General features: G+C 43.5%; 1 protein-coding gene across 6 annotated transcripts in view; it reads right to left on the reverse strand.

The window, feature by feature from the left end:
• Positions 1-26,438, reverse strand: part of cables1 (Cdk5 and Abl enzyme substrate 1) — a 79,004-nt gene that overhangs the window by 10,047 nt on the left and 42,519 nt on the right. For 4 of the 6 annotated variants that reach the window (XM_079488733.1, XM_079488735.1, XM_079488732.1 and 1 more), the window contains exons 3-5: positions 10,241-10,312; positions 9,656-9,748; positions 7,300-7,377 (exon numbers count right to left, since the gene is read on the reverse strand). In XM_079488733.1, the coding sequence (XP_079344859.1) occupies positions 7,300-7,377; positions 9,656-9,748; positions 10,241-10,312 (243 nt within the window). Of the gene's footprint in view, positions 1-7,299; positions 7,378-9,655; positions 9,749-10,240; positions 10,313-23,693; positions 24,637-26,438 lie in introns of those variants that run through there. The other 2 variants (XM_079488730.1, XM_079488731.1) reach the window with 2 other exon arrangements.

Raw genomic sequence — 26,438 nt, forward strand, 5'->3', positions numbered from 1 at the left:
GTCGACTAAATCTACAGTTGATTTAGTCGACTGAGATGTGTTTTGTCGGGCCTTGATGCCGTCGTAATGACTGTTTTTACACGTGCTGAAAATAGCTGATCTGCAATTTTCACCAAGTGTAAAATGACTTATACTGGATCTCTTGTCCACTAGTCCCTTCCTAACATTTTAGTCTAGTTTTAATTTGTTGAAATTGTCACAAATTGTCAGTATATTTAGTCTTAGTTCATCATAGCTTAGTTTTCATCTAGTTTTCATCAGTGAAAAAAGGTAGTCAACGAACATTTTTCGTCTTAGTTTTAGTCGACGAAATCAACACTGCTGCCCGTCACAGTTATCTGCCGCTTCCCTTATCAACAGATAGTTCCCCCATACCCCCCCCCCCCCCCCCCCCCCCCCCCCCCACTATCGATCTGCACTCGTCCACACAGCTGGCACAGCTCCAGTGATTGCTAGTCTCGTTTGTCATGTTTCTGGGCAATTAAATTCAAGTGCGCCCTTGGGAGGTGTGCGGGGGGGGGGATGACGACAACAAGGGAAGCGTTGGGTTTCACTCCAGCAAGCAGGGCAGCAGTCTCTTCCAGCTATAGGAGATGCTGTGTCACCACCAATACTTGAAATACCACACTGATGTGAGAGCTTTCCAACAGGTCATTATGGTTTGCTGAGTAGAGTATATTATGTGGGCGTGCAGTAGAACTGTGTCAGTAGAGCAAACCGTCCGTTGCACGCTGCTGAGTCAAGTCAGCGCGGGCCAAATGTGCCCGTGTTCCACGCTTGCTGTTGTCAACAAACTCTGCGGCCGTCGCATCACCATGCCAACTAAACATCTAAAAGGGTTCGTCATACTGCTGTACTTACTGTAACTGAATAGCCTCAGTATTACCGCCTAAGGCTGAGCCCATGTTTAAGCTGTGTTCGACATCTTTTTTTAGAACTGTGATCAAACTTACGTGACCTCCTTGCTGGTTTAGACACAAACATTAAAAGGTTGGTTAATCTGACATTTGTGCAATTTGAATGCCCTGCCATACAGACTGACTGGCTGATATAATAGACTTGAAGATAATAAAAAAAATCATAATGTTATAGGACCATACCAGTGGTGACATGTTTAGTGCATTGACTATCACGGTACACTTTACATAACTTCTGGCTGTTTTCCAAGCATACTGTTAGTACTGTGGTGTGCTTGAATGTGGACACTTGAGACTTGCTTGAGATAGGTATCCTATTTCTATATCATTGCATGGTTATTATTTTTTGTCAAAGGTAATTTATCGTTGCATCCCAAATGCATTTTAAAGCATGGATTGATTTATTTTCCCTGGAAAAATGATTGATACGTGAACGAAATCCAAAAGTCCACGTTGTAGCCAACAATGACTCAGTTATCCAGGTACGCTTGCTAGGGTAAAGGTTAATCATGACATTTGATTCTACACATCTTATCAAGGGATTCCTGTGAAAACAGTGAGCTAGGGCAGGGGTTCTCAACCCGTGGGTCGCGACCCCTCGGGGGGGTCGCCAAATTATTTTAGGGCGTCCCCAAATTATTTAAAAAAAAATAATAAAAAAAAAAGTTTTTTTTAAAATTTTATTTTCACGATTTTTCAAAAATAGCAGACCTACAAGCTCGTAGCGCGCCACTCGGTGGCGCGCTATGAGCTTGTAGATCTGCTATTTTTCAATAGCTAAATTATAACAATGCTTAAAACACCAAAAGGGGTTCCCGCCCAAAATGGTTTAAGGTTATTGTAGCAGTCAATTTATATTGGGGGTCGGGAGGGGGCGGGGCGGGGGTCCCGAGACATTGCCAAAGCATTTCCGGGGGTCCCCGGCCAAAAACGTTGAGAACCCCTGAGCTAGGGGAAGAGGAAAGCCTCGTCCCGAGCGTCAGCCTGTCAATGTTTGTGTCCGAGATAGAGGTTAAGAAATAGGACTTTCTTGAAGATGAATATTTTAACTAGCAGTTGTAAATGTGATATTAATTCATATTGAAAAACGGCATACAATTTTGGCTAAAATGAATGGGTTGTTCACAAACAAGCTGTGCGAGAACAGCAGTGGGGTTTTGTCTCTGCTTCTCCTTTGCGCCTGCAGGATTGGGGATAGATTGAATGTTGTTTAGTTGTCGGTCTACAACAGCCAATTAAAAACTAATATTCACTACACATCATACAGCAGTTAATTAGTTGCTGTCCATTTAAGTTGATGTCTAGTGTGTGATTGATCTTTATCACATTAATAAATAAGCATAAACAAAGTTGGTGTAGCTAAGAGATTACTACAGCAGCTACCAAAAGATACTTTGACATTTGGGGCTAAATGACTGCAAATCGAGTCTGGCACAAATGCCCGGGGCTTACACGGGGAGTCCAAGGAATCCACGGTCCAGGGGGAAAACGATTTTGACTGTACGACCGGGCGACCTACGGTCAAAATTGCTCAGGCCAAAACGTGAAATGGTCTATGTTTATGTATATGGTCGAAGCTGTGAATATGCAATGGCGCCAGCATGGACCTTTAAAACCTGCAGAAATAATCACGGTCGTATGCCAACCACATGCCGTTTACGCCCGTGTCTGTCTAGACTCACATGTAGTGAAGACTGACAACCCCAAAAACATCATTCCTCTGGCCACGGCCCACTGCCAGGGGAGTCATAAACGCTACTACCAGAGGAATCAAACCAATAAATGGAACAAGCAGCTGCAGAACACACCAATAAGTACTGTAACACAAACATCCTCAACCGAGTCAAGCATGATCCTGGGGATTCGTGATAGTGACCTCATTGTATGAATAAATAAATGTAATCCTCCAATTGGACATTTTGGGATAAAACTGACAACGATACGGGAATCCGTGAAGTGTGTTGGAGCTCTTCTTATTCGTTCCACCCGGGTCTCATTTTCATATTCAAAATGACACCTATAGGAATGAAACAAATAAACAAGTGGGCGTTTGGATGACAAGCCCAGTGTTGTAATGATATTATGTGGGGGTCAAACTGCTGCAATGAAAACAGTGTTATTAGGGAGACAATCTGTTGACAGACAAGGCGAGATCCCCAGGCAGTGGACGACTCGAGAGGAAGTAAGAAGGAGAAAAACAGAAAACCAAAAGCATTCTAGGGAGAGAAGCTTTCTTTGAAGCCAGCAGGAAAATTAAAACAGGGAGCTCAAGCTTATTGCGGTGGAAGAGAAGAGGAAATCATAAAAAAAGAATTGCTTGCGATGCCAAAGTGCATGCAGAACAGCTGAATTCAAATGTTTCTGTTAGTAGTGTTATATAATCTACGTGACCGCATTTCTCCAAGGTTTGGACTATGTCTAAGTCAAGCATCGAGGTGATCTCAAAGATTAACCCGTTTTGGTCAACAATATTAGCTGATACTTGCCAAAGGAAAATTAGGCCTGCTGTGCTTCAAACACTCAAAATAAGATGACTAAGTTTCCTAAAAAGAAAAAAGATAGATAGATGACAGATGTGCAATTAGCAGCCGTTAACAGTTCCCATAACTCTAGAGGTAATGCTCTAGAGACCTGATCTAATTAGCAATTGAACCGAACTGCTATTTTGGGGTCAGACAGAGAAACATAAGAGGTAGCAGTGGCTATTAAAAGGACCACAAGTTTTGTCCATTTACTACAAGTGTTGGGCAATTTACTTTTAAAAAGTAATATCCTACATACTGTGTAACCCATGAATTACTTCCAACAGTGACAAATAACTTTCTTTAATACTCCCCGGGGGGAAAGGCTATTGTTATGCTACTTGTTCACTCCTTCTGCATGAATTGTAATTGGTCACAATAAGTGGATATGGAAACAATTTTGTCTTGCTGCAGCAGAGAGAAAACACATTTAATTTCCTGTTTACTAAAAACAGCCTTGTGTAGCACTGTGGCTGCCCGTACAGGCCACACTAGGGGAAAGGGAGGTCACTGTGGCTGCCCGTACAGGCCACACTAGGGGAAAGGGAGGTCAAACTTTCCAGCTCTGCTAATTAATGGCAACTAAGAGTGTGCATGATGGCTGACCTGTGTCATTAAATCAGGACTCGTTTTAATTGACATACCTTTCCGTTTACTCACCTCTCCCTTGTGGTATCGTACCAACAATTAGCTTTTTATTTGCCGTTATTTGGACATGATCCCCTATAATAATGTTTGTAGCAGACAGACTGGCCGCTGTTTTTCTTTTGTTTTGCTAATGCGTTCCCAGATTGCTCTATCCTTCACATTACAGCCAATCATCATTTTACAAACCAATTCTCTTGTGGTTTGTTCGATCTTTCGAGGAAGCCTTTGAATGCCATTGATTTTTGTTAAGATGTGAAAATCGATTTTCAGAAACCTTACATGCCTAGTTGAGACGCGTAGATAATCCAACATGCTAAATATCATTGTGCAGTTATTGTTTGTCAAAGTTGTGTTATTGTAATGTTTTTCGAAGCATTGATCAGTTTGAAAAGTATAGTTGAAAATAGTCCATGGAGTAAAGATTGATTTATGAAGACCATGGGCTCTATTTTCATCAATGCTAAACCCCTTTATCCCTAAACTACCTTGCCCTTTCTTACTATTTTTGAATAGTTAAATTAGCCAATCTACATTGACACGTTGTGAGCTTGTAGATTGGCTATTTTAACTATTCCAAAATGTTTTTCAAAATAGTAAAAAAGAAAGGAAAAAAAAGTAGTTTAGGGATAAGGGGTTTAGCATGGATGAAAATAGAGCCCCATGTGTGTAATGATGTTTAGCCAACAATTACCAGGAACATTGTCTATGTACAATGTTTGGCAGGAATCTGTGAATAGACAATGACATGTATTGGCACCAGTATGTTCCTTTAAACGGCTGGGAACTTATTGGTTATCAACTGCTGGAATACAATTTGAAACTGGAATTTGAACCAGTCGACTGTTAATAAAATGACTTTTTGCAATCACAACACTGCCCCGAGCCAGCCACAAAACCCGACCGTATAGTGTCATCCAACACTAATGGTCATTCAAATGTGGACACGCTGGGCAAGACCTAATGCTGTAGAGTCTATCGGCGGAAGTAACTGCTCAAGGAAATTACGTTGACGCTTTACAAATCTGTTTACTTTCTCCGTGAATGAAACCAGTGTTGTGATAGGTCAAAAAAATATCGTGTCCGGGGGGGGAAATACATCCGACAGCCCGACACTTCCACCGATACACTCTCTGCCTTAGGTTGTGACCAGGCTTTTCTCTCTGCCTTAGGTTGTGACCAGGCTTTTCTCTCTGGCTTAGGTTGTGACCAGGCTTTTCTCTCTGCCTTAGGTTGTTGTGACCAGGCTTTTCTCTCTGCCTTAGGTTGTGACCAGGCTTTTCTCTCTGCCTTAGGTTGTGACCAGGCTTTTCTCTCTGCCTTAGGTTGTGACCAGGCTTTTCTCTCTGCCTTAGGTTGTTGTGACCAGGCTTTTCTCTCTGCCTTAGGTTGTGACCAGGCTTTTCTCTCTGCCTTAGGTTGTGACCAGGCTTTTCTCTCTGCCTTAGGTTGTGACCAGGCTTTTCTCTCTGCCTTAGGTTGTGACCAGGCTTTTCTCTCTGCCTTAGGTTGTGACCAGGCTTTTCTCTCTGCCTTAGGTTGTGACCAGGCTTTTCTCTCTGCCTTAGGTTGTTGTGACCAGGCTTTTCTCTCTGCCTTAGGTTGTTGTGACCAGGCTTTTCTCTCTGCCTTAGGTTGTGACCAGGCTTTTCTCTCTGCCTTAGGTTGTGACCAGGCTTTTCTCTCTGCCTTAGGTTGTGACCAGGCTTTTCTCTCTGCCTTAGGTTGTGACCAGGCTTTTCTCTCTGCCTTAGGTTGTGACCAGGCTTTTCTCTCTGCCTTAGGTTGTTGTGACCAGGCTTTTCTCTCTGCCTTAGGTTGTGACCAGGCTTTTCTCTCTGCCTTAGGTTGTGACCAGGCTTTTCTCTCTGCCTTAGGTTGTGACCAGGCTTTTCTCTCTGTCTTAGGTTGTGACCAGGCTTTTCTCTCTGCCTTAGGTTGTAACCAGGCTTTTCTCTCTGCCTTAGGTTGTGACCAGGCTTTTCTCTTTGCCTTAGGTTGTGACCAGGCTTTTCTCTCTGCCTTAGGTTGTTGTGACCAGGCTTTTCTCTCTGCCTTAGGTTGTGACCAGGCTTTTCTCTCTGCCTTAGGTTGTGACCAGGCTTTTCTCTTCGCAGATGAGTAAGGCTGGGACCGAGGCTACTGGATAGGTGTTCATTAACCCTTCACTTTGTACTGTACTGTTTGACTTGCTTAGGAAATTCCAAAAACAAATTGAGCCTGCTATATGCTCTTTCTTCAATAAGCCCCAGCAAGGTGCTTTTCTGTCTGTCTGTATCGTCCGCTGTTTATCCATTCCCTTTTCTCAGTCGTTCACTGATTTCCTCCAAAACATCAGAGCAAGGTCAGAGCAGAGCTATGCAGAGTTCATGCAGGCCAGGCCGGGAGGGAGTTTGACTTTAGACGCTCTCTGAGGAGGGGAGGTTACATCAACCAAGGCCAGGTCAGAGCCATCTCCATGCAGGCCAGGTGGGAGATTGCAGGCTCTGTGAACCAATTTAAGATTCCCATAACACAGTCCCGGGTTGCTTTAAGAAGGAAACAAGCTTACAGTAGCTCTTCCTACAGATAAGCCAGAGACATTTTCTCTTCTTGTGCCAAGACAAATGTACGCTCTACCCAGGCAGGGAATAAACAAAAATGAGGAATAGCCATCATGTCTGTATAACCCTCAAACAGAAACATCAGTCGTCCAGCATGATGGATTGTTTGCAGGCTTAAACCGTTGCACATGACAACACATGACAATAGCATATTGGGTAGCAATTTTGAAGTTAAAGCACAAGGGGCAGACGGGAAGGATAGCAACAACTTCACAGAACGTGTATCCTAAATGGGAACAGCAAAGCCAGCAGCAGGAGCAATGGACAAAAATGGGTTTGAAAACAAAAACAAACGTTTAAAAAAAAAAAAAAGCCACCTCAGCCAAAATGGAAAACGGATACAAGCAACAAGCATTAGGCTACAAGCCAAGGTTGCACAAGATACACATTCAATGGAACTTATAAGGCTGCTTCAGCCCATTTTCTGTTTTTTTTTTTGTGTCTACTTGAGGATAAAAATTAAAAATGCATCAACCAAAACCAATCCTTCCCAGTGTATTATTATCACCGGGTAAAGGAGACGAGACATCCACAGAAAAAAGGGGAAACAAAAGGGAAAGAGGGAGCGCAGGCTGGAAAAAGATACGGTTTGGCATGCTGTGGTATACATACCCTGCTTGGCTACAATCTCGATAGGGCAGGACAGAAAATACACTATAGAAGGATCTTCTGCCACTGATAAGGACTATCCTATAAAACAAAACATGGCAAATAAGCTAATTATCTAAAAAAAAAACATCTACAGGTAATGGTATAGAAAGTGAGCAGCAAACATTTAGAATTTAAAGAGTCAGGTTGAAACTTCAGAATGTGTATTCTGGTGCGAGTCAGTGTTCACAATTATAGGATGTTATGTAGAAGTTAGTTAGATTAAGTCAAATTGTTTCAGCGTCAATAAACCGAGAAATTGTTAAATGGCGCGGCAAACTAATCAAAATTTGTTCAATTTAACAAATGGCACTTAGGCCTACCAAACAGGCATGCTGATTATCAACTGCTTAGAGGTTCAATCTGGGTCAATAGTACTACATTAAACACAATTCAACTGCTCCATGACAACCACAAAATGAATAACAATCATACCTGTAAGATAAAACAAAGACTAGAAAATGTGTCTATATCCTCTTACTTTACATCAAAGGGATAGTTATATCAATAGTACAATATTACATTCTTAAGATTCTTAAAATAATGTAATTATAATGATGGATAATGTGCTGCATAAATGGCTCACTGAACTATTTATATGAACTAATGTAGGAATGTCAATGATAAAACATGACGGCACTTGACAGACTACAAAAAGAAGATGGGAGAATTCGATATACCAACGTGGTCAGATGTGTTTGCGGTGAGGGACCTCTGAGTGAACCAGTAGAAACGGTGAGAAAGGCCCCATGTTCTCTTCTTCTTCTTGCCATCATGGCATTTATCCCACATTTGTGAAACTAATACAAATAAATCTGTATCCAGATATCTATTGGGAGCACAGGATTCCCCGTGAACATGCGGCCTCTCTTGAATCAAAAGTCTGCCTTCGCTGCACCAACTACCTAGGAATCATCCCATTGCAAGGAGACTGTTATCACCCGTCATCCCATAGCTATGGTTCAGTAGGTATGGTAGGCTGTTATCAGCCTTTCTATGGGCAGCCCATTGAGACCAATCTTACTGCATGTGCTGTCGCGGTGGCGGAGTCCCATTGAAACACAGCATGAAACCCCCATTCCAGCACCAGCCTCGGCGGCATATCTCGCTAATCATTGGACTTTTAAGTCCTAACGTCCTGGGTTCGAATCAGATCGGAGGCACACGGTCAGAAGCGGATAGAGCTGTCCCGATTACTCAGGCCGATACCACCCTCAAGTACTCGTACTCGGTACGAGTTATGGTTGCCACCGGCCCAGATACTCTGACCCGAGTAGCAAAACATTCAATTGACACTAGTTAGAACAAAATGTTTTATTGCCAATAAGCAAAATAAAGAACCTTTTGGCACGACAATGACATTTAATTGGAGAAAAGGGGGTGAAATAAGTGGTTACTCGACAAAAATAAAAAGTACTCTTATCGGTACTCAGTATCGGCGAGTACTAAAACTTAAGTACTTGTATTCGTACTCTGTCTGAAAAATATGGTATCGGGGAACACTAGAAGCGGACCTGAGCCATGAGAGGCATACCACCGAGCAAGCTAAGGCGAGCCAGTTGCCGTACCGGACGTTGCGATCTCCGCTTCTGCTGACTCAGCGCCGTTCGAGTTATGTCCCGATACGCACAGAATCCTGATTTTTTTAAAGTGGTGCAACCACTTCATTAAGTAGCTTTGTGTGTGTCTGGCTGGCTGGCTGCCTGGGTGCGAGCACGAAAATAGCATTTGGTTGGTTTTCAAAACCAAGTGTCACTGTTGTGCAGCCTAACACACACATATTAACTGTATGATGATTTCAGGTGTACAGTACAGTACAGTACAGGGACCCCCTGTGGACCCCCACACAGTAACTCTGTCATTTCTCAACCGTTTCGGACGCGGGCGGCTTGCCGGAACCGGGCCGGCACCCTGGGCGCTTTCCTGCGGGTCTGGAAGTTCCGGGAACCCCCCCACACGGAGTTGCACCACTTACTTCACACGGGTGTGATTTTTGTTTTGCACATGCAGTAACATTGGGCTCAATGGGCTGCCCATAGAAAAGGCTCATAACAGCTGGTAGGCCAATAGTGACCTACTGAACGATAGCTATGGGATGACGGGTGATAAAAGCCCCTTTCAATAGGATGATAGCGTGAAGACTGGCTGACACTGCAAGTCAAATCTCCTGAGCAACAAATAGACTAGCGCTTTTGGCATTGGATTTGTCTTGTAATGTGAGAAACAGTCGAACTGCACTTCATTGACTGAGGGCACCCTGCCATTATCCACTGAGTGAGGGCTCATATTGACCAAGGGATGACGCCGTTTGATTCGATACCTTCCATTGCGCATATCGTGTTGCCTCATGTTCTTTATGAAGTGGATCTTCTTGTAGCTCTTTGGTCGGGGGGAACCCGATAGGGTTCTGCATCTGTTAAGGTGGACCAAACAAACAAACAAACAAACAAAAACGAGTTAGGGCATAGTGAACTGTGGACCAGATTCTACAAATGTCTTCTAAATCATGACAGTTTTCTGTAGTGCTCAAACTATTTCATGCCAAGAACACCCAGAATTGTATGTAATTGGCCGCCGACCCCCATCTGAAAATATGTTGTTGCAGAGATCTCCCAGACGCAAAGACTTGAGTTAAAAATGTTCACTGTGAAAGAATATATTCAAAGATTTGCGCAACATTTTCACCATTTTTCAAAAATAGCAGACCTACCATTGTAGCGCGGCACTCGGTGCCACGCTACGACCTTGTAGATGTGCTATTTTATAACCTAATGCTTAAAACACCTAAATGGGGTTCCCGTCCCGAATGGATTAATGTTCATGATAAAAAGCCACGGTGAAGGAAATGCCTCTAGCGCCGACTGCCAAACAACCCTAATGGAGATGATCCTGTTGAAGACAGTACCTGCGTAGAGGGGCATTCTCCTCGATGTCCTCCAGGGTCTCCAGTGATGAACGCTGAGAGATTAGCCTTCGTCTGGTGAGAAACACATCGACAAAGCACTTTATTTTCCCACAATGTACAAAAAGGATGATCAGACTTTCTGTTTATCCAGCTGAATATATACCAATCTGGAAAAAAAATAATAAAGATGATGAGTCCTTTATCTAATAAGGCTATATGGCTTGAAGACAATTGCAGTGTACTGTAGAAATGACGCTTGTCAGGTTGCCATTTAGCCTTCATCTGTAAACACTATGCAACTCGGACAGAAAATCTCAAAAAGATGAATTTCCTTCTGAACTTAAGATAAGTGCAATATGAAGAGAAAGAACACACCTGCGGTATATATCGTATACCAATTCTTCTTTCTTTCTTTTTTATTTCAAGGAAGGAAGGAATTTCTACCAAACGGAGAGTTTGGTAGAAATTCCTTCCTTCAGTCAGCTACTTATTTAGGTCAATAGGCAAATGGCAAGAAAAGTCTTCATAATATTTCACATTGTACTTTAGCAAATCATTAAAGCACCACTTTTCAACCCATCTTCATATAATTGGTCCTCACTAATGTTCATGATAATAATAATATATAGCAATATTTTTCCAACTCAGTCAGGGCTGTGGGCAGTTCAGAAACCTGACCACCAGTGACATCATCGTTAGGCAGATTTTGTTTTTAACAAGATATATATATATTTTTAATATATATTTAGACTTTTATTTTATTTTATTTTATTTATCGTGACAACGATGGCTTCCATTATCGCATTGCAACTTTTCAGGAATAGAAAGCCTGCAGTTTCCATTAGCTTGGATTCCCCATCGATGATGTCTCCGGTGGACAGGTTTCTAACTGCCCACAGCCCTCCTATGAGACACAGACTGGAGTAGAAAATGAATTGTGGCATTTTATCATGAACATTAGTTGAAAAGTGGTGGAGTGGTCCTTTAACCCACTCAGGACGGGAACCCCTTTTGGTGTTTCAAGCATTATGTTATACTTTAGCTGTTGATCTACAAGCTCATAGCGCGGCATTTGAAAAATCGTGACAATGTGGCGCAAATCGGCGCAATGTGGAGGGGGGGGGGGGGGGGGGGGGGGTGTCCCTGGAATAACATATTTTCAGATGGGGGTCCGTGGCCAAATACAGATAATTCTGGAGGTCCTTGAAACCACTGACATAGAAACATAGGTTTAGGATTTAGAAGACTTTTTTTTTTAGAATCGTCCTCAGGTCTAAATGGGTTAAGTATTCATGCAAGATGGATGGTTGACATTTAAGATTCAGTGACAAACACTGTGAGCAATGAGTAAACCTTGTGTTCACTAACTGTGTGTAAGGAGGCCACGGGTAAATATTGTACACCAGTGTGCAGGTCTCTTATTGCCTGTGTTCTATCTCCGACTGTCTCACAGAGTAATGGGTCAGTTATGGCTGCCATCAATTAACATCACTGCACCCGAGTTATGCAAGATCACGGAGACTTTTCCCAGAATCAGACACGGAGGAGAATAACGCCTGTCAATCTACAAGCTCACCACGACACATTGTGAGCAAGCGTGTTGATCATCTATTTTCAGTGTGTGACGCACGTGCTCACACACAGACACACACACCACCACACACACACACCACCCCCCCCCCCCCCCACACACACACACACACACACACTTCCCTCCCTCCGGTGCAAGTAAGACATTACCTTACTGATGCCCTTTATTTCAACTTGCTTTTGCATGATGAATCGGACACATTCTATCAGACCACCTCAATAGTTATTTCTGAAGCTGGTGGCTCACTAGAGCCACCAGCTTCAGAAATAACCCAACATGTATACCACTATTCCAAACAAAGTTGTAATCACGTGTTCAGATTACCACAACAACAACATAACCGACATACTGCTACTAGCCACGCGCCACAAAATAGAACAAACCACAGGTGATGAACCATCATTTGTAATATTGGCAAATTACAAAACTCTGACGCATTCCGACAGAGGCACTGGCAGTCTCCCTTCCATCCAGGACATCTACACCAGCAGGTGCAAGAGCACTGCGGCTCGCATTATAGAGGACGGTGGACCCCACTCACCCAGCATTATGGAGGACCCCACTCACCCAGCATTATGGAGGACCCCACTCACCCAGCATTATGGAGGACCCCACTCACCCAGCATTATGGAGGACCCCACTCACCCAGCATTATGGAGGACCCCACTCACCCAGCATTATGGAGGACCCCACTCACCCAGCATTATGGAGGACCCCACTCACCCAGCATTATGGACTCAGGACCCAACTCACCCAGCATTATGGAGGACCCCACTCACCCAGCATTATGGACTCAGGACCCCACTCACCCAGCATTATGGACTCAGGACCCCACTCACCCAGCATTATGGAGGACCCCACTCACCCAGCATTATGGAGGACCCCACTCACCCAGCATTATGGACTCAGGACCCCACTCACCCAGCATTATGGAGGACCCCACTCACCCAGCATTATGGAGGACCCCACTCACCCAGCATTATGGAGGACCCCACTCACCCAGCATTATGGAGGACCCCACTCACCCAGCATTATGGAGGACCCCACTCACCCAGCATTATGGAGGACCCCACTCACCCAGCATTATGGTGGACCCCACTCACCCAGGATTATAGAGGACCCCACTCACCCAGCATTTGGACCCCACTCACCCAGCATTATGGACTCAGGACCCCACTCACCCAGCATTATGGAGGACCCCACTCACCCAGCATTATGGAGGACCCCACTCACCCAGCCCATGAACCGTTTTCACCGCTCTCCTCGGGTAGGAGGCTGCTGTCCATCAAAGCCAGGACTGAAAGGCTCAAACGCAGCTTCTACCCGGGGACTGTCAGTCAGGCTACTGAACTCTTAAGTCAAATAAAATGCACTTTAGCTGTTTTAATATTTTTTTAATATGCTGCTCAGTTTTAATGCACTGCACTTTGGGATTTTATGCTTATTCTTTTTCATTGATAGGTTTTAAATATACACTGCTGGTCCCGAGTACGATTTTCGTTTGATATGTGCAAACATGTGAAATGACAAATAAAGCGAACCTTGATAAAGAAATTCACCAGTCTGCTGCAGAAACAACAACCCCCAAGTGCTCAACATGATTTTACAGTCAGTGCTGCTGAGTTGCAAACAAAACGATACGCGACAACGCATAGTACTCAATCTCCATTAGTGTCAAGTCAATCAACTTTTACTCTGAGATGGATTGGATGTGTTTAGGGGTGCAACCGAACAATTGATAAACCGAACAAATTGATTTAAACCATTTTGGACTGAGGCCGAAGTCCTCAATCCAAAGCCCTCTAAATCCTGACCTAAGCTTTCTGAAAAACTTTTAAATCTTTTGAATACTGTACATACTGTACAGAACCCCAAGAGGGGTTCCCGTCCAGAAGGGTTAGAACACAAAAAGGGGTTCCCGCGCAGAATGGGTTCAATTACAGAGTAAATATTGATAAACCGACATTGTGCTATTTTTGTGCAACAATGTTGTGCAACGTTGAAATAAAATAGGATTTACAGTAGGTGCTTAATCAGACTAATAATCTAGTCTAGTCAATTATTCTATACACACACAAAACAAAAACACGTGCTTCTTGGTTATTCAAAAAAGGTTTAAATCGGTCGCCGGTAATGACATAAAGGATATGTGTTGTCCTGCGACATGAAAGGTCATGACAGGTGACCAGAGCCATCCACTCTTCAGTGCCAATGCCAGCTGGAAAATAAAGACCACAGGCTGCTGCAACTAGAAGTTAATGATCAACAGGGCAGGAGGACAGATTAACAAAAGATGACTGTCCTTGAGGATCTCCCAACACTAGCTGAGTGGACATTGTACAGCATGAGGAGATGAGATGCGATAATGTTTACACACATGGCGCAATCTCACTGCTGAAGCAAGGAGCATATAGAGAAGGCCATAACCTTGCCTAATGCATGGGTCTTTAACAGGAGGTCCGGGGCCCCTATGGGGTCCTCAGAGTTACTACAGTGGGGGGAGGTCAAATCACCAAATGTTTGTGTGATCGATTAGCTCACGTGTAGCGGTGACACGCGCTGTGAGCTCGTAGCAATGCTATTTTCGGTGAAGCGGTTTTGCGTAGACTAGAGGGAAAGGGAGCAGACCCAAGTACAGAGCTGAGGTCAAGTTCACTAATGTATTATTAAGGTTTTAAGTGACTTCTTAAAATACATGATCCAACTTTATTACATAAACATGTTACTTGGAAAGATCACATGCAAAACAAAAAAAGTTCAATCAATTTACACTGAAGATAGTGTCAAACAAGTCAATGAAGCTATCAATGAAATCTATTAAAAAGGTTTAATCTGCAACACCATTTTATAAAATAATATGTGGTGGGGGTATCTGCTTCATCTCTCACTCAGCTAAGGGGTCCTTGGCTTATAATATTGAAGACCCTCCCCCCCGGTCTACACCACAGCCTTAATAATCATGAAATGCATGGTAGACACATCAAGCTGTGATATGAATAGTAAAACAATGCCCAGTGGCATTGTATGGAACGACCTCTAGCTCAAGGTCAGACGAGAGAGAGATGTGATTGCGTGTGATGTGATTTATGGACCCGCCCCCGTCAGTGACAACACGGGTCGGATGACAAGGGGATTCATGATTTAGAAAATGACTCTTTCGGGTCTCGAGCTGAGCATGTTTGGGAACCCTTGACTTTTCGGCTCAAAACGAAAAAGAGAATTATGGTTTCTCCCCAAGGACACAAAATGCATATACCATCTTATATTAACTTAATCACCACCAAAAAAAATAGTGAAGATATTAGAAAATGTAATTTTCGGACATATCTTCATATAATTGGTCATCATAAATGCTCGTTATAAGATGGCACACTTTCTATCTACACTCTGTGTGGCCTATAGACAGATGACCCACCAATGTCATCATCAATGGGGGATTCCAAGCTAATAGAAACATAATCTTCCTGGAAAGTTCTTGCATTAACAAAACAAATGACACACACACACACACACACACACACACACACACACACACACACACACACACACACACACACACACACACACACACACACACACACACACACACACACACACACACACACACACACACACACACACACACACACACACACACACACACACACACACACACACACACACACACACACACACGAAAGCATTGGTTGAATCTGCATACTATCTAGTAGTCAAAGGGGGATCGACATTACAGCAATCAATCCTTTTCAATTTAAAGTAAACGTTCGGACTTTCACATTCTAAATCTTGGCATAGATCTAAATCCTCACTGGACTGCTGTCGTTCTCATCCAGTGAGGGACCATTCTAAAAACGACCTGGCTGGCACAGGGGGGGGGGGGGGGGCAGTCCGAGCTTCCAGTTCAACAAGGCACTGCCTGGCATGATGTGGGGAAAGCCTTTCAATTCACGACCGGGGCCACTAGTTGGCTAAGTGCTACTTAAGAGTTTAGGACTGTGATTCAGCCACTGCAGATGAAGAACAGCAGGACATGTTCTTTTTTTTGGGGGGGAAGGGGGGGCAAAGAATGTTTTCCAGGCAAGTAGAAACCACAGGAACAATAACACGGACCAGACCAGACCACTCGTATACTTTGAGACTGGAGGAGAGAGGCTGATGCATGGCTGCCAGCTCACGGAGGTTGGATCATCAGACAGCAGCTGTCCAACAGCCTGACGTTTTAAGGAGAGTTGGTCGGATGCTTCAAAAAGGAAGCCCAGAAAAAGCTCAATGGCCTCACCAACAACAAGGATCTCTCAAGATGAATATCGTTGCCTCCAAGTGATTCGCGCAAACTCATAACACATGATACGCATCACCAGAAATTCCAGAGTGGATACATTTCTCCTTATTATAGACCCCGATTTTCCAGTCGATTGAAAACACTTCTTCAAATCAAAACGAAAATCTATTGATATTCAGCCTGTCAGGCATGCATGCCATGCCTCTCTGAGTTCAAGAATTAATGTGAACCACTCAGAGGTTGGAGATTAAACTGTTTCACACGCACTCCCTGTTGGCAGTTTGCCATGGACATTGTCTTCCGTTTCATTGGCAAGTTGGCTGAGTGGAAAAAAGATCCAATGTTCTAGCTTCTCCTCACAATTTTCAGCCAGGGCCAACAAAAATACAATTATTGTTAAAAAGAAAAAAGGGAAAAAAGAAAAGAAACCATGAATAAACAGATTTTTAGGCCTAAAAAACATCAGTATACTCACAGGTTTGGGTTGTGTGCAACTTATAACAAACCGATATATTTTTCCTGGCAACAGAGAAACAGACTGCACCCTCAAATTAACGACATATACTGCAAGTCGTTTCGTTTAGGGTGAGACACAGAGCCAGTCAACATTTGTGGTCTTTCTATTTTGCAACAAGCACAAAGCGATACAAACCCCCTGAGCCCAGTCCAAGTGTGCAGCTCTATCTTATCTTAATAGTAACTGCCCGTCTGGTTTTGATTATGGCCCATTTAAACATAACCTCTGGCTGTCTCAAGCCATTTACTGACAGTTCAAGGCATTGCACGATTCAGAAAGGAACACTAAGCATTCTTATATAACCCTGTGGTCGTGCCAGCCATGACTTCAGCGGACGACATCCAACCTCGACCAGAAAGGATGTGACTCAAATGCACAAAACTCCAGAATGACCATTATAATGGGTCTGCGCAGCCTGTTTTTACAGCCGCAGATTCTGCTGGCTCAAGCTAAAACAGCGTTGTTAAAATTACAGTACATGTTTTAGTGCTTCCTGACGATGACGCAACAAAGAAAATGACCTAACAAAGCAAGAATGTGAAGAGACTCGGAATGCCATTGTTTGAACCGAAGATGGGAGTCGCACACCTTGCTGTCTGACGAGGACAGTTGTGAACACTGTAGATTGTGCTACATGTACATACTGTACCATTGCTGTCAGGCAGAAAACTCGTATCTCTCCATTTCACTAAAAGCACTAAAGCAGCGAAAATAGCCGATCTAAAAGCTCACAGTGCGCCACGATGTGAGCTTATAGTAATAGATGTGCAATCTTCGCCTGTGATCAATAACATGCCCAAAATAAGGGACGCCAGTTACAAAGTGGTAGCTTTGTGTCTAACCAATAAAAGCTATTAACAAGAGCTTGTGACTATGTAGTATCGTGTTGCTAGACTGTTGCCTCTCGCAATTTCAAAATGCTTCCGTCATACAGTCTGGAGCAACGGAAGCTCTATCATGAGTCAAATATAAAGCGGAAGTGGAGCCTCCTCCCCACTTAGGTTTCGTCTTTACAGCCGTGCACATTTATCCTAATATAAATAGAAATCATCTAAGCTATATCTACATCTATAGCTTGTTGCTTACCAGAAAAGGAAATAAAAAAATAAAAAGGAAAGATATTTTAAAATATATATATTTATATATATATATATATATATATATATATATATATATATATATATATATATAAATATATATTGTGAACGGAAATGGCAGCTTCCTTTCTCGGATTTTGTGTAGGTGTAGTTCCAGACTCTATATAGCATTCGCAGATTGTGGTATAGTTGTCTGGCTATGCGAGACTAGTGACTGTAATGTAACTACACCGGATCCATTGGAACATAACATTTTGGACATACAAGGTTTACACCCAACAGCAACGATATGTACAGTAGAATAATAATACAGTAGAATAAATTAAAGCGGAAAAGAACTGTGATACCATCTATTATTTCAGTGCATTAGAATCAGATGAGGATGGTTTTAAGCGAGCATTGGCTCCCCTTGGAAGCACATCGGAAGCACGTCGACTTCCTGAATGGGAGCAGAAGTGTGGGGCGAAAAGGCCCGAAAAGAAAGAGCGTGTCCCTGATTCCCCCTGGGAGAGGAAAGCCGAGGACAGAGAGTGCCGTTGCAGAGAGCCAGGCAGCTTCTCAGAAAGCCTGGGCATCCTGCCTGTCTCAGCGAGGGACCTCTCTGGACACGTTTTCCACCAGCTGCCCTGGGAAAACAAGACCGGGCACTGTGCGGAGCGGCCGGACGGCAGTGGCGTGCACCGTGGAATATGGCAGCGCTCCATCAACAGGTTGTTTTGCTTCCACGGTTTGGAATTCTGCTTGCATAGAATGGATGTCCTCTCTCCAAGCACATTCCAAAACAAGGGGACAATGTTATATTTGACCAGTAAAAAGTATTACCTTACTGTACAACAAGCATGGAGGAGCAAAGAGGACATGAACGCAACATTATGGTTGGGAGGGTGGGAATTCATGGTATCATATTGCGTTTTGTTTTTGGTGCAACATTCTTGATGGTGAAGAACTGTAGTTAAAAAAAAAACCTGTAAAATCCTGCGTGTTCATTGAACACTGACAGTGCACAAATCTAACCCAATGGACCCATTTGGTTAAATGTGTAAACTCTGTTACAAATGGATAAATGAATACTGTGTGGAATTCAAAAAAACATTATGGTATGTGAAGCTCTATGACACGTTGTGACGCTCTATTGCAATTATTATTAGCACCATTTTTTACAAGTATGGCAATTGTTTATGAAGGCATTCTACGTAAATGTGATTTCCATGAAGTCAGGAGGGTAGCACAGTGCTACATTCATCTCTGAGAGCCTACAAATGGACCCTTGAGTGTATTTGCACACTCTCGGAGTGAGGCGAAACCGACACGCAGGACTTATCAGTGTAAATAATGCTCCTGATCGGCTTCATCGAGAAACAATAAGTCCCTGTGAAGTCTGGCCCCACAAGAGAGGACAAGAGAATAGCTCTCAGTAAAGAAAACTGGATTCGAGAGGATTTTGTCATCAGGTACTGGCAGTGAGGGAGCCACGCTTTGACTGCAAGTGACAGTTGAGTTGTCAGTGGTGTAAACTAATGTAAAGTACATTTACTTAAGTACTGCAAGTACAATTTTGAGGTATTTGTACTTTACTTGAGTATTTCCAATACTTTGACTTCTACTCCACTACATCTCAGAGGCAAATATTGTACTTTTACTCCACTACATTTATTTGAAAACATTAGTTAATAGTTACTTTTTGGCCATTTGAAAATAGCCGATATTTTCAAAGTATTTTTATTAGTATTTGAAAACTTGAAATGGGACATTCTGCATAGTGACTACTTTTGGTACTTTACGTACATTTTGATGCCGATACTCTTGCACTTGTACTAACTCAAGTACATTTTGAATTCCACACTTTTACTTGTAACGGAGTAGTTCTACAGTATGTTGCTGCAGTATTGATACTTTTACTTAGGTAAAAAAAAAACTGCGAGTACATTTCCCCCCCCCACCGACTGTTGTCCTTCTGTGGCATAGCGAGCACGTCCACCTGTGCTTCCAATGGGGAGCGTAAACAAAGAGCCACAACACAAATACACATTCACACTGTAGCGCTACGAGACTGGCTAAATGTGTAGGTGTACAGTTACAGGATGTTTACTGTCTATGAGACCAAGGTGACAGCAGGTGTGTGGGGGCCATGTTTTGAAGTGACAAATATATTAACCCATTCAGGCCTGACGTCGAAATTAAAAAAAAAAAGTTTTCTAAATCATGACAATTTTCGGAAAGATTTGAGGCACATTTTAACGATTTTTCAAAAATAGCAGACCTACAAGTTCATAGCGCGCCACTCGGTGGCGCGCTATGAGCTTGTAGATCTGCTATTTTTCAATAGCTAAATTATAACAATGTTTAAAACACCAAAAGGGGTTCCCGCCCCAAAATGGGTTAATGGTTAATGTGGTTAAACGCTAACGTGACATGGATGCGCTCCAGGTCTCAATGGATTAACAGGCTAGAATATATCATAGTGCACTATACACATACTGTAATGCTGCACATTATATCCTTATCGTATCATTATCGAGGTGTGAACATGCGCAATGTCAGTATCGCAAAAAGGCAACTGTATCGACCACTTCTAAAGCCAGCAACATCCCATCCATGCTAGTTTTCATTGTTGCTACACTTAGAATATCAAATTGCAAATGTGGGAACCCAATAGCACTTAAAATTAAGAGTGATATTGACTTGTTATTATGCGACTTTTTGAATAATGTTTAGTTTTCCTAAATACTGAGATATGATTTTTTCCCCCCATATCGTGCAGCCCTTCTGTATATATAACTTTTCTTGTGACCACCACGCTCTGACAACTGGTGCGTTAACAACCCACTCAAAATATCATCACGGAAAAACGGAGGTGATGGGTTGCACACAGTGGCAAGAGTAAATTTAAATTATTTTGTATATATTTTTTTTTTTATATATATATATTTTGTTTATTTTCTCCATAGCAGATGAGACGGACGCTTCGGCTGTCCAGCCTTCATCAGTGTGATGAAGGCTGATGAACTGATGAAGATGGACAGCCGAAACGTCCGTCTCATCTGCTCTGTAGGAAATAAAAACAACTTAAATTGACTCTTGCCACCGTGTGCGATCCATCACCTGCGTTTATCACATACTGTATATGCACACAGTATGTGAGGCTATGAGACAAAGACCAAGCATTAGAGAGGGAGACGAAGAGAGAGATGCCGCATATTTTGGAATGTGAGGTACACACAGAACTGCCTGACAGAGAACTAGGTTACTCAGCTGTTAGACTTGTGATCATGTTTGTCTTTCTACGGACCAACTGAGTCACAAGGCCACGTGCACCTGCATGCGGAAAATAAGCAAGCGCAAACAGCTGATGTCATTCCTCTTGAAGTCTTCAGACAGCTGTCAGATTAATCGGACCAAAATCATTTCATTCATTTAGGTCACTAAAATAACTGAAAAAGGAATAACTAAAAACAAAGCATAATGGGCTTTTTCTTCTCACTGATGGTGGTGAACCATTTGATGGTAGGAGTCATTTTGCCTATATTTTTTTGCAATGAAATGTGACAACTGAAGAAATATTTTCCAGATTTTCGACAGTCTCTAGAAGACTTTCTCGAAACCGTTCGCAATTACAATCCTCTTGGGAAAACTCGGCCTAGCCTGGGTATTCTATAATACAGTCAGGGACGAGTAAAATTGAATTAATCATTTCCAGATGCAGATCCTGCAGATAAACTTGAGACATCCTACTATAAATGCGCCACGTCTCTGCGTGCGTACGTACGCCTGTGCGTACGGTTGTAATGCACGTAACTCGAGAACCGTTTGACCCACCGACTTCACATTCCGACACACGCGTTCCACACCCCCACAGGGAGTGCAGTGCCAGGTATCGAGTCGGTCAGACCCACGGTTCTCCAGAACTACCACAAAAGGCTCTGGTCAGGCTCTGCCAGTGGGCCTAATGAGGCCAACTCCTTTCACCTGGGCCAGGCTCTGCCAGTGGGCCTAATGAGGCCAACTCCTTTCACCTGTGCAATTTCCAGCCTCTGCCTCAGCCAATTGAGGCTCAACCAGTCAGGCTCTGCCAGTGGGCCGAGTTGATTGCCAAGTACAGTCTTCACACACACAGGCACATACACAGATCTCCATGTGGGACACGGCTGACAGTTAAAACGGGTGCTATGACAACGTATATCATTAGGTTCCCAAATTGCATCGTTTCCAAGTAGGCCGGTGGCCGACTGCGACAGGCACGTACAGGTCTACTCTAGTCAATATTAATAAACAAAACAAACACACATCACACAGTAAATGCTCTGTGTTAAAATATGGTAGTAGAGTAGGCCTATATTATTAAACTATAACTAGGCCATTGGTTCTCAAAGTGGGGTCCGGGGACCCCTAGGGGTACTTTAGGGAGTTCCAGGGGGTACCTAGCTAAATGATATTTAGGAACCAAATGGACCCTTATGAGTCTGTAACTCTGAGTGGAGTGTACAAATGATTTGGTTGATTTTACAATATAAATTGAGGTCCCAGAGATAGAAATGCCATTAAATGGGGGTCCGTAGCCTAATGCATGTCAAACTGGGGGTCCTTTGAATTAAAATGGAAGCATCACTGCTAGAGCTGTAAAAAATCTTCTCTCATGGGGGTCCCTCGCATAGCTTTTCACATGGGGCGGGCTGATAAATGTCGATTTGGGGGTCCTTGACATGAAAACGTTTGAAAACCACTGAACTAGGCTACATCTGCAGTGGTTGGAGTTGGCCTCCCCTGTCTTCCATTGCAAAGAAATGTAGACCCATGGTGTCGGGTTAGGACACCTACCTACTGCTCGACAATAGAGAGAGAGCAACCTCCCCTCTGGCCAAGTGGGGATTCCGTCTTGTATTTCGTTGCTGTCGGGAAGAAACCACCTAACTCCAAAATGTTCATTTTTCAGGAAATTAAAAATATACATTTTTAGGGAAATTAAGAAAACCTCATATTTTTTAACGATGCAATACTACCTCATCAAAGTTGTTGTTGTGACTTTATATATTGTCAATTACTTGCATGAGAAGAAGGAGAGAGGTGGTGGAGTTAGCTGTTTTAGCAGACAGTTTGAGGGTCCAATGGAGTTAAGAGGTTTTGTCCAATGAGGTTTTTTTTTACTACTTTCCATTGGTTCAATATTTTCGAAACAACACAGACGCAAAGGGTGTTCAATAATAGCACAGACTTTTGGAGAAAATAAAATTGAGTTATGAGGTTTCCTCCCAACAGCAACGATTTGTCGTCTCGTTTACGGTCTCCCACGGGGAAGAGCATGCACGCTTCTAATCGTGGGTAGGACGTAAAACGTAGGGATTGCAGCTTCAACACAGAGGATTTGTCTGTCTGTGCACATTAATCACGTTATAGAATTGCTCTTAAGCTAATTACATTCAGCACTACTATGCACGCTCTCTCTTAAGCCTCATTTATGCTTACGTAGTTGTCTGCTGGTGTTTGTTGAATGGTGTAAATAGCAGATATTATGCTGGTGAGCTTGTAGATCTGCCATTTATACTGAGCTCGACACAAGTCACGCAACTTAAAGGACCTATCTTCATATAATTGGTCCTCACTAATGTTCATGATAAAATACCACCATTTTTGGGCAGTCTGTCTCATACTGTAGGAGGGCTGTGGGCAGTTAAGTGAGAATGATGGCTTCCATGTTCACATTGCAACTTTTTTAACTTGGATTCCCCATCGATGATGTCACTGGTGGACGGGTTTCTGAACTGCCCACACAGCCCTGCTAAGAGACACAGACTGAGTAGATTTTTTTTTTGCTATTTTATCATGATTATTGGTGAGGAACAATTATATGAAGAAGATAGGTTGAAAAGTGGTGAAGTGGTCCTTTAAGTATAAATGAGGCTTTATAAACTTGACCGTGCAGTAGCCTATACACTTGGTCACGGCAGGGCAGGGCAGGGCACAGCGTTTACCTTGACCTCTGCAGTTCAATGGCAGAGTTGGCTGCTATCTGTCCTCCCTCCAGACAGCTGATGCTCTGCAGTTGTTGCTGGGCCGGTTGTCTGGAGGAGGAGTAGGGCACGGGCACGACTCCCTGAGTGTAGGTCTGCAGCCTCCCTCTGGTCGCGGGCGGCACGGCGGAGAAAGGCGAGCTGAAGATCGACGCGGAGGAGGGAGGAGGAGGAGGAGGAGGAAGAGGCCCGCCGGCGGCGGCGGCGAACGCATCTCCCTCCGCCTCAGGTGGGTGGTGGAGGTGGTGGAGGAGGTGGTGGTAGTGGTGGGCGGCCCCGGCCGTGCCAAAAGGAGCAGCCCGGTGGGTGTTAGTGGTACCAGCGAGGAGAGCCTGGTTTGCAGCGGCGAGTGCCTGGGCGGCCGTGGGCGGCGGCGGCGGCGGGGCGGCACCACCACCAACACCAACACCGTGCGCCGCCGCCGGGGAACAACAAACCAGGCTCTGTCTAGTACTAGTAGTCCTACTGGCCTCAACGCCAACGGAGGACGTGTTGTCCTCGTGATGATTATTGTCCACTAGTTCCGAGTCATCCTGCACCGGCCGGCCGTCCAGGGAGATGTTGCTGAGGAAGGAGAGCGCCGCCTGCCTCCGCCTCGGGTCTATGCGCTGCTGCTGTTTGTTGTTCCTCTGCTGCTCGATGCTGCTGGAATGCTGCTTGATCTGGAGCGCGCCGATCGTGGAGACTACAGTGCTGCTGCTGCTCGTGGCAGCCGCCGCCATGGTCCGCTTTAGTGTCTGTCTGTCTATACTTCTCCCACTGATTTAAGGAAAGCGAGTCCTCCTCACCTCGACTCCTCAAGCGATCTTATCTGACCGTGGCGACATTTTAAAAAACGCCATGATTGTGTTAATCGTGATTGTTATGTTGGGTGAATGACTGGCTGTCAGTTGGCCCTGCTGCTGCTGTGTTGTCTTTTAAAGCACATGCGTTAAAACTGGCTAAAAACAGGGGAGGGGGGGTGGGTGTCACGTGGTGCGCTGTATTGTGGCAGCACAAGGGGTGAAAAAATGGACCAATAGGCTCTGAGGGATACGTGTTTTTTTTTATTTTCCTGCCTGGCCATGCCTCCCTCCACCTCGATCTATTCTGACTGTGACAGCCAGGGTGGGTATGCCAAAAAGAATTACATAAAAACACAACACACGTAGTCCCATTGAATGCATGGCAGTCTAAATTAGTCTAAATGAATTAAGTATTGGTGGTGGTGCGATTGCTGCAATGCAATTAGCTGTATTTTTTTGCAGCATTTCGGAACATGAGGAAGTGAATTTGAAACCTAAAGCTTTTTAAGGTAAATAAATACATTTTTTAAAAGCAGCTCAACGTAGTGCAGCAACATTCACACATGCATCAGTTAGATGCTGCACAATGATCAATGAATGTTGACAGGAAGGGGCTGGCTGTAAAACAATATTTTTTACATTATCTCCCCCCCCCCCCCCCCCCTATATGCAAGTCAGCCAGTCTTAAACAACGGCGCCACCTGTCGGCTTGATGGGGGTAGTGTTCCGTTCCGTTTCGCTTTCTCAATCATTTGATTACACACGCCATCTCGTGGCTCGTGTTAATTCCTACACGCCACACCAGCTGTTTCACATCTGTCCTGGCTGTAAAACCCAGACAGTGGTGTAAAGTAACTATAAGTACATTTACTTAAAGGACCACTTAACCACTTTTCAACCTATATTCATATAATTGGTCCTCACTAATGTTCATGATAAAATAGCACACATTTTTTTCCTACTCAGTCTGTGTCTCATAGGAGGGCTGTGGGCAGTTCAGACACACATCCACCAGTGACATCATTGTTAGGAAGATTTTTTTTACAAAAATGTTTAGATTTATATTATCGTGAGAACGATGGCTTCCATTTTCGCATTGCAACCATCGATGTTGTCACTGGTGGACAGGTTTCTGAACTGCCCACAGCCCTCCTATGAGACACAGACTGAGTAGGAAAAGAATTGTGCCATTTTATCATGATTATTAGTGAGGACCAATTATATGAAGATAGGATGAAAAGTGTTGAAGTGGTCCTTTAAGACAAGTACTTAATTACGGTTTTGAGGTATTTATTTTGTACTTTACTTGAGTGTTTCCAATAGTCTACTTTTACTTCGACTGCGCTACATTCCAGGTCCAAATGTTTTACTTTTACTCCACTACTATGTATTTGAACACTTTAGTTTAATACTAGTTACTTTGTAGACTTTGATTGTTATTACAAAACATACATTAACCACTTCAGCACTATATACATTTCGGCCATTTGTAAATGGCAAATCTACAAGCTCACAATGTGTTGCGATTCGACGCATTGTGAGCTTGTAGATCTGCTATTTACAAACTTTAAAAAAATAACTTGAAGGGACATTCTGCACAATGAGTACTTTTACTTTACTATTTGAATACAATACAAAAAATGAAATGAAAAAGACCATTGCTGCTTTAAAAGTAATCAACAAACTGTATGCAAACTGGAGAAAGGCAATAAGTTTGTATGGTTCACAATGTTTATCTGTGGAACAGAGTCAAACTAAATGTAATGCCTCAACTCCTACAATTCAAAGTTCTTGTCAGGGTAGGGGGTCCCCAGTTCACACATATGATCATTTTGGGGGGTCCCCAGTTGAAAGTTCAAGCCATATTTGGGAGGGATCATTCACAGACTGAAAGGGTTGAGTGCTGTAACCATACTGTTTT

The sequence above is a fragment of the Electrona antarctica genome (assembly GCF_951216825.1).
Source record: "Electrona antarctica genome assembly, chromosome: 19".
NCBI lineage: Eukaryota > Metazoa > Chordata > Actinopteri > Myctophiformes > Myctophidae > Electrona > Electrona antarctica.